Source organism: Amborella trichopoda, chromosome 2 (genome assembly GCF_054954075.1).
Source record: "Amborella trichopoda isolate Santa Cruz 75 chromosome 2, AtrichopodaSantaCruz75HAP2 v2.0, whole genome shotgun sequence".
Lineage (NCBI taxonomy): Eukaryota > Viridiplantae > Streptophyta > Magnoliopsida > Amborellales > Amborellaceae > Amborella > Amborella trichopoda.
The window spans coordinates 53,704,628-53,714,558 of NC_142337.1; the positions used below are offsets into that span (position 1 = coordinate 53,704,628).

A 9,931-nucleotide genomic window follows, 5' to 3' on the forward strand; every position below is an offset into this window, starting at 1 on the left:
CGGTTTCTGCCTCCCATTGAAATAACGAGTCCGAGTGTACATGCGCAAGTGGTGCAGAGATAAAAAGTGTTAACAAATAAAAAATAAAATTTAAAAAGAGTTTTTAAGACAAAAAAATTTATCATACTTTTTTTTTTAAAAGACAAAAAATAAATAAATTTTAAAAAGAGTTTTTTAAGAAAAAGTTTTATAGGTTTGCAACCTTAAAATATGGAATTAAAAATGCACCTCAAAAATTCATCATAGAAGGTTGTTTAGATGTTGGAAAACTCTCTAATTGATCATCTCCACATCGAGATATATGAATATGAAAAGAAAAAAAGATTTGGAGTTTACAAAATAGTTTATCTTGCAACACATTATCTAGACCGTCTATTTTCAAGATTTTCATCTATCTATAGATTTACTTGATTTGAACCATTTTTAGAGTTTAAAATGTTATAACTACAGATGAAAATAGATTCTCAAATCATCCTAAAAGAATTTAATTTCAAAATTATAGTTATGATAAAATGTAGAGGTGCGCCTTAATTGAGTTGTTTAATGTTGGACCTCATGCAAACCACACCTTTTCTATTAAGGGTATGGCTTCTATAGGGCTGAGGCCCTAAACAAGCAAAGTAGGGCGTACTTTCAAATGGTATTAAAATAATAAATCTTTGTGATGGCCTGAAAATTTATTTTTATCGCTAATCATAAAATTTAACGCCTCAAAAATAGTTAGATAGAGCATATCTACGAACATTTGAAAATCTTGAAAATTGATGGTCCAAAAATACATTACAAGATGCACTATTTCCAAAATTTGAAATCTATTTTTTATCATGTCCATGCAACTTGAGGTCGTGATGATCAATATGAGGATTTTTTGGCATTGAAACGACCTCTTCTAGTAAAATTTTTGAAGCACGTCCTAATTTGATTGTTTAGACCCTCGCACTTATATAAACTTTTTCCTTCTAATAAATGTTAAATAATCAAGCACCCACCTCTAACCATGCCTAATGCTGCAGCACAAATACCAAAAAGCATTGTTATGACCTCAAAATCTATTTTGATCCCTAATTATAAATTTAAAGATCTATAAATATAATAGATCAATAAGATCCATAAACACTCGAAAATCTTGAAAATAAACAATTTGGATAATACATTATAAGACATGCTATTGTGATGATTTGAAATCATTTTCTTTTCATGTCCATATATCTCGAAGTTGACATGATCAATTGAAAGGTTTTTTAGTTCCAAAGCAATTTTTGTCATTGGCTTATTCAGATGCATTTCACTTCTATAATATAAAGTTGACACTTTATATAAACTTTTTCCCTTTATAATACTTTAGACTAATGAAATCTAAAGTTATGACTTTAGGCTTCTCTTTGCCCATGTGATAATTTAATCATGGCAAATGACCAAATTACCTTATGAAATAAAAAAACCAAAACTTATACTTTCTTTCTTGTAATAAACAAATGAATTCACATTTCTCTCTAAATACATGGATGAATCTTGTTCTTCTAAGACCAATTTGGATTGAGATAGTGTAGTCTTGTTGTGAAAAGGATTGCATGATAGGGTTTAGGTAATGTGGTAGTCTAGATAGAGAGAAAGTGTGTGAGAGAGCAGAGACACTGGATGGAGAAAGAGGAAGGAGAGAGAAGACTAGAGGAGTCTTTTTGGTGGTACAAAGAACACAAAGCGTGAGACATAGGAGAAAGCATTTAGAGAGATAACAAGGACAACTATAGCTCTTTGACTATATTAATGAATGGTCTCCTTGTAATCAATAGAGAGAAAAGATTATCACCCCAACTAAAAAAAGTTCCCTTACAGGTCATTATCTAGCTAGAACGAGATATCGAAAAATCAGTGATTAAAAAAGCGGTCACCTAGTGCCTAGACAGTCTCCCATGTAAGCCTAGGGCCTGGGGACATCACATGACCCTAGGCAGCACTTCCAGGCTGGGTCCTTGGGTGCCCACCTAGGGACAAGCTCCTAGCCTTGGGCGGGTGCTTAGGGGTGAAAATACCCCTCTAAATTAAGGTGGGAAAGGGGGGTTCAATTTCTTATACAACCTAAATCCCATTTGTGACATTTTAGATAGAGAACTTCTCTCCCTCTCCAAACTTCCCCTTTCATCCCCATCCACCGATGCACACATGTTTTCTCTCATTTTTAGGCCAACAACTTTGAGCCGTTAAAGCTTGAGGCAATGCCACTCAAGGAGAACAATCATTAAACCCCAATCTAGCTTCACCTTGACACTTCATATTGACATAGAGATAAAAATAAACGGGAAAGGTTTCTATACATAGCCTACAATATAGAAGATATATGCTTCCCTTACCATCCAGCCTTTCAATTTTGATCGAGAGTGCCACTTACCATTTGATCTTAGATATGAAGTCTCAAAATATTTTAGTTTTTTTTTATACAAAGTATATGAATATGAAATTTGGCCCGTGCCATCTTCTCATTGGGGCACACCTATAAAAAATATTAAAAATATTTTTCTATAAAATATAATGACCAAAATGCCTCTTGAAACTTTTGAGGATATTTTGGTCATTTTATTTTATTGGAAATATTTTTTTTTATATATTTTTCTGCTAGTGCAAGTTTAATAGATGATTGGACCTCCAAAATTTGATGCCAAAATAGTTTATAGAAAAACAATTAAAAATAAAATACTGTAGAGCCGTGGCATTATGATTGGGGCAATCTTAACCCTCCATTCAAAATGGAAGGTTGGATAAGGGAAAGTATATAAGTTTTATGATGTAGGAGAAACATAGAAAGCTTGCCCCAAACAAATATGTTTCATAATATAAAATATTCATATGATTATTTTACTACATCTTATCTCCTCAAAGTGAAATTTATGATGTTAAATCGATGCAAAAATTTGAGGGGTCACCCAAGCTCACTAAACATTTGGTGGATCTTGGCCTTCAGGAAGGTATGCTGAGTTCATTGAGATCAGCAAACACACCAGAATCGATTGTGAGACATACCCTGTGGCTTGAATTTTGGATTTGAATTTGGAGAAGAGGGAGAGGTAGGAGTTGTGAGAGTTGAAGTAGTTGTGGAGCCAACCTTGGGCATGGTTGAGCCTGCACGTGCGGAAAATTTCGAATCCCTGACGCTTTTGCTCTTTCTTCATAGAACTTGTGGCTTGGTTAATAACAAGAATGACATTTAGATTGAAGCATCCTTTGCCCTATCTCTGAATTTTATTTGGGTTCAACTAAAGATCATGTACTGCATTGAAATGTTACAATTAACGCCATTCACTGCATAAAAATCCTAAGAAGAACTGGGGTTTAGAGGAGAGAGAGAGCTACAATTCATCCAATTTATTCTTTGCCATTGCTCTCAAATATCAAAGATCGAATTGTTAGTAAAGTTACATTTTCTAGAGAGACCTTTCTTAAGGCGAGAGAATCCATCAAACTATTCAGTGCTCTAAAATGTCAACATTCATTTTTCTAGGACAGAAGTGGCTGGCATGAAAGGAGAAGCTTGGAAATCGAAAAGTTCCAGGGGTGGAGAGAGAGAGAGAAAGAGAGGCCCCTTTTCATATGTCTAGAGGTGTCTCCTTTGTAAAGCTTGCCTCAACTCTTCATCTTTCCCTTCTATGTCTGATAATGGGCTTAATTTTGTTAATGTCATATTCTAAGGGCTCTTAATAAGCAGCTGCTAATTGTCCTTTCTCTGCAACGTGTTTGCCAGAAGACATAATATGCCATCTTCTAAATATAAATGAACGTGGAAAAAAAAAGTACCTCACATATTTTATGGTAAGCTGACAATAGAGCGAAAAGATCAACCTTCTGAAACTTTCTGCTGTGCATGCTTGTTTAGATGGTGGGGATTAAAAGGGGCTTAAAAAAACATTTAAACAAGCTTAAAAAAAAAGAACGAAATTTTTTTTATAAGAGGGAGGTTTTAGGGGAATTGGGTTGAGACCTATATCATACAAGAACTTGTTCAGTCCTGGATGATTCCCAATCGAATTCACGATTCAGATAAAAAATCACCAGATTTTAAGACACTGCTTCAAACTAATGATGGCGTGGGCATGGTCATCTCAATGAAAACCACTATGGGTAAGAATATCTTTCATAGCAAAATATTTTATTTTGACAAGTGTTCAGTTATTATCTAGTGTTTTGAACATCGAAACCTTTATTAGTTAAGAACCCGTTTTCTATGCGACCAAGCCCGTATATGCGGGCGGATTAATAAATCTATTTTTGAGATGGATTTTTGGACTTAATTTTTAAGGACATATAATCTCTAACATGGAGATCATGAATATGAAAAAATAAGTAAATTTAAAAAACTAGGAATAATAATTCTAGTAAGAAAACGATTGAACAATTAGTTTCCATTGTTTTTAGATGGAACTTACATCCATATTTAAGATGGATGCTTTACGCTTTTTGACCACATATGTAGTTATGCGATCCAGCCCGCATGAAACAATTTTCCATTAGTTAATGCACCCAAAACAGCCCCATCTCTCTCTCTTTGCAATTTCTCCGATCTTTCGGCCGAAAAAATTAGAACTCAATAGAAAAGCTACATTTGTTGCCACAAAAGCTATGATTCTCACTTGAAAAGCTGCAACTTTGCAAATGAAGAGGACACTTTTGCCTGAAAATCTAGATCCGGTATTGCCGGAAAACTACTAATCTTGCCCGACACCAGTGAATCATAAGAAAAAGCCATGAAGTTTTGCTAGAATAACTTGCAACTCTCTCAAAGAAAGCTACATTTTGACACAATAAAAAATATGATTCTCACAAAGTCCTACTCTTAATCGACCCCAAATAGTTAGAAAAAGGCTGATGATAATGATGACTTACAAAGCTCAACTTCACTGGAAGCCTAGTCGTGCTCATTCCAAATAATTAAAAAAAGGTTGATGATAATAATGACTTACAAAGCTCAACTTCACTAGAAGCCTTAATCCCTCTACCTGAAAAACCTACACCTGGACACTATTAATATTGTCACAACAGTTACGACTTTGCCAAAAAAAATGATGCACTCTATTGCAAACCTCCAGTATCACAAGAAAACAATCCGATTCACTATAAAAAATCGCACCTCCAGTATCATAAGAAAACAATCTTATTCCCTGTAGAAAATGGCCAATCTCCATTGAAGAGCAATTTGGATGTGAGGGGCTTTAAGGCTTTCTTTAGATGATCTACCGGCTAAGAGCCAATCACATCCTCCCACTTTTTTTTTGGTTATATTAAAATAAAGACGCTTTTAATTGTCCAACTGTCCATTTAAATTGGATGGCTGGAAGCCACAAAGCATCTATAACTTATTTACATACCTCAACACAAAAATTTTCGCAAAACAAAGAGTAATGACTGTATGAGACCCTCCCACACCCATGTGAGTAATATCAAAATAATCACCATTAAATTTTGACACAAATCTCTAGAAAAATTATCACTTGGACGTAAGACTTAAGTGAATGAGTTTATTGATAACTTTTATAGAGATCTGTATCAAAATTTAATGGTGATCCTTTGGGGTCCTACTCACATGGATGTGGAAAAATCTCATAGTATCATTACTCCAAAACAAATGGCCAATATAATCTTTTTGAACCATATACGAGTTAAATTTAGTGAAAATGACTAATTATAATACTCATTTTATCATAGAATTAGTAAATTTCCTAATTACCTTGTTTCCTTGGAAAAATTATAGTGAAAAACCAATTGCCATGAGCCATGCGAACATCTTTGATATTGGTATAAAAGGAATCATTGCTCATTCAAAACTCCTTAATAAACTTATCATCATCCAAACCTTATCTCAATTATTCAGAGTAAGTTGTTTTGCGTACCTAATGCATCCCACTTCCTTCATCCATGCTTAAAATGGATCAAGGGAAAATTCAAGATCCTCACCTTTATTAAACGGACCCTAATAAACTACATAACCAAATTATTCCCAAATAATATATTATCAGAATTTTACAAATACAAAAGGCATTGAATTTCCTTTAGTTGGGGCAATTGCTACAATTAGATTTTAGAAAAATTGAGGAATTAAACACATAAATGAACAAGGTAAGGAAGAGGGCAAGGGCTCATGTACTTTTTGAGAACAAACCATGCCTCACTAGTTATTAAGTATTTGGCTTCTTAGAACTTCAGCATCTCATCAGTCACCATTGCCCTTCTGTGCTTAATGGTTAGGAAAACAGCAGTTAATGCACAAGCCATATCACAGAATCGCGTATATGAACCAAAAGAAGTACTGCCTCATGTTTTTTCCCTTCCAGTAGTATATTACAGAGCATGATCATCTCCTAGTACCCAAAACAAATGCAAAAACAAATACCCCCCATTCAAACCACAATAGGGATAATGTAGAAGGAACTCTAGCCCAAGTTTGTGAATCCAAAATTGCTGGGTCGAGGACCAAATAAAGATAAAAGCCCGAGAATGACAGAACAAGATTCGTGTAGCTATCTTATATAATTGTTACGAGGTTCGGACGAAATGACGAAAAAGCAGAGGTCCTACTGAGGATTCGCACCAACCTACCCCAAAATCATGTGGGACTTTTGAGTCAGACAGCTTTATCCTTTACATTACCTCAAACTCAACCAGCTCCTTGACTTCCTAAAACTCTCAGCCCTTCTGCTACGGCTACTCTCTTCAATGTCCAAACTCTCAGCCCTTCTGCTACTCCTACTCTGTTCAATGTCCAAACGAAGCCACCTTCCAATCTTCACCGAACCAGACCTGACCCGGATGAGTAGAGGTACATGATTCACACCCCAAACCAACACAAAATCATGTGGGACTTTTTGAGTCACAAGGCTCTATCCATTACATCATCTCGAACTCAACATCCTCCTCAACTTCCTAAAACTCTCAGCCCTTCTGCTACTGCTACTCTCTTCATTATCCAAACCCTCCTTGGAAGAACACATATGATCGAAGCTCAGCGACCTTCCAATCTTCGCCGAACCAGACCCAGACCCGGATGCGGTCACAGATGAAGCCTCTTGAACCGCACCCGAGGCGGCAGGGTCTATCACAATCTGAATTTGTGGAACCCCATTCAAGATATCCCCCTTCTTCACAATCTTTCTACACAGAGGACATGTAGAGTGAGAAAGAAACCACATGTCAATGCACTCGGTGTGGAACCCGTGGCCGCAAGCTGGCAAGAACCGGCCCATCTCGCCGGCCTCAAACTCACAGAGGCAAACAGCGCAGTCGGCCAAGCCCTGGTGGGCTGGGTTGGATGGGTCAAAGTCAAAGGTCGGCAGAGCCACCAGGAGGGCGGGTTCCAGCCCACTCGCTTGCTGTAAATGGTGCGTGTTAACTGAGCCCGCGGCTCGATGGCGCCGGCGCGCACGGGTCCGGCGCGTTGCTTGGGGAATGAGGAAACAGCGGGCGTAGATGTGGAGGAAGAGGATGAGGAGGACGATGGTGAAGAGGACTACGACCGCGCTCATCATGATTTTCCCTGTTAGGGCGTAGTTAGGTTGGGCTTCATCTGAGCGCACTTGATCCATTGAACTCTATGTTGTTTCTCCCTCTAAAATTTTGTTTCTCTCTCTAGAATTTGTTGAACTCTCTGTAGAAATCGGGTACACAGCTTCTTTCTCTAACAAGCAGAACGCCCAGACTTCTTTCTCTCTCTAGATTGTGGGAACAGGGCGCGGCGCAGTAGGGTTATTGAGACAGGGAACACTGTTTCTCTCTCTAAAAGGCAGCTCTGAAAGGGGAAGAGCCCTGGTTCTTCTATTTGGGTTTCTATCTCTTCATGTATTATGAATTTCAGACTCTGGAAGTTAACAGACCCGGATAAAGACACTGTTTGCCGACTCAAACCTCCAGCAAAAACAGAACAAATGTTTCTGTCTCTAAATTCCAGGCGAACTCAGCCTGAAAATGGAGAAATGCCAGGAATCCACGTATTGACGCGTGTCACAATAAAAAAGAACAATAAATTTGTCTCCCTCTCTACAATCTAATGAAACCAGATGAAGATGAGGGAGTATATGTTAAAGGACCAAAAGATTGTATAAACCCATGGTGCAAAGATTTGGAGGAGTTGCAGGTTTAGAGAGAGAGGAGGGGTGGCAGGTTAGAGAGAGAGAGAGTTAGGTGTGAGGAGGGAATAATACGGATATATATGTGTTTGAAATAATTAATGAAGGAAAATTCGGCGCTGCTTCTGGTGTGTTTTTAGCGAAAAGGTTGTTTGTTTTGGTTAGGATAGCGCACTCACGAAAACTTTGTGCGTCGGCTTTGACTCCTTTCTCACTTGAATCATCGATTGGAGGTTTTCAAAGAGAATGGAAATTTATTGTTTTATTTTTAAAATACAAAAAAAAAATTATGTACTTTGTATTTTGCACTATGGTCCTATTTTTTAAGAGCATAAGAAACATTTTAGTTCTTTTTGTCTTTTTTCATCTATTAGATTAAGTGTAAATTTAGTATAGTCATGCTTTTCACACGTCTATGAAATTATTAAAAAGTTATTCAAAGATGATAAATAACTAAAACATCCCTATAATGTTCAAGGTTATTTTGATAATTTTAGTTAGCTTAAATTTTGAAAGATTTGTTATAGGAGTGTGATGGCGAAAAGTATCAACATGCTAAATTTGAGTTTAGTCCTATATGTAGAAAAATATACATTGTTTTCAGAAAGTTGGACTTAAGTGTAAATTATGAAATATATGAGACTATAACTTTCAAAAATAAAATAAATTTTTTTTTTATAGATTTCTCTATTTCCTTTTCAACATTTGGCTTTGAAAGTTTGAAATAGGTTAGATTTCAACTTTTGAGTTAAAAGAGGTGTTCCTCTTGAGTCATGGAGTTCTCCCCATGAAATTGAGGTCACTTTATGAGGTCTCTTTCCTACTAATTTAATCTTTTCTTTACGCGTGTGTAAGACTTTTTAGTAAGGGCCCTTTTTCACATTTTTTTCTTCAAGAAATAACTACAATATTAGATTTGAGTGTGATTTGCATGAGGTTGCAGCCTTACATAATAAATTAAGGTGCACCTTCAATCTTTGTTATGAGATGTAATTTTGGTGTCGAAAATTTTCAGAATAGTGCAAGAATCTATTTTATCTCTAGTTATAAAATTTTAAACTCTAAAATTAATTCAAATCAAGCAAATTTATGTATGAAAATCTTTAAAATAGATGGTCTGGATAATGTGTTGTAAGATGTACTATTTTTAGGATTTGAAATCTCTTCTTTTCTTTTTTTTTTCCCATAATTATATATCTCGATGTCGAGATGATCAATTTGATATTTTTCCAACATCAAAACAACTTTTATTTATTTATTTATTTAAATGTTAACCATTAGTAGTGGGTTTGCAATTTCTGAAACCATTAATAGTTTTCGAAAGAGGTTAGCATTGGTAAGAATGAAAACCGATACCAGCAGCTTAATCACATAATGCTACCAACATCAAAACAACATTTTTTTTATGGATTTTAGAGGTGGATCTTAATTCTACATTTTTATACATTTGACGATGTCCACCTTATATAACTTTTTTTCTTTATGCGACTAATTTAAGTTTTTATTGGTAGCACTGGAGGCTTATGTTCGTAAAAGAAAATGCGATCGGTATGATTAGATTTTTTTTTTATTTTAAGTCCAACTTAAAATAAATATCAAAGAAAGAAAGAAAAAGTAATGGAAAAAAAAGAGTACGAGGGCATTTATGAGACACTTCTACAGTTTCAGTATGGCCTAAAGCCTTATATATATATAAAAAAAAAGGTAAAGCCTCACCTAAAAATATTGCCCAGAAAATAATCCGGGCATATATTTCTACCACTTATTATGAAATTTATAGCTCAAAAAATAGTATAAATTGAAAATGGACTGTCAAGGTAATG

The 9,931-nt window shown here is 35.6% G+C and overlaps 1 protein-coding gene across 1 annotated transcript; it reads right to left on the reverse strand.

Moving 5' to 3' along the window:
- Positions 1–6,279: 6,279 nt before the first annotated feature.
- LOC18431470 (RING-H2 finger protein ATL2) lies at positions 6,280–8,185 on the reverse strand. Its single transcript, XM_006841595.4, has one exon. It carries the CDS (start codon positions 7,566–7,568, stop codon positions 6,879–6,881), a length of 690 nt encoding a protein of 229 aa, XP_006841658.1. The 5' UTR covers positions 7,569–8,185; the 3' UTR covers positions 6,280–6,878.
- Between the last annotated feature and the right edge of the window lie 1,746 nt (positions 8,186–9,931).

Bases quoted from the DNA above. Each gene is read 5' to 3' on its own strand.
- LOC18431470 (XM_006841595.4), bottom strand. From the start codon at position 7,568: ATGGATCAAGTGCGCTCAGATGAAGCCCAACCTAACTACGCCCTAACA.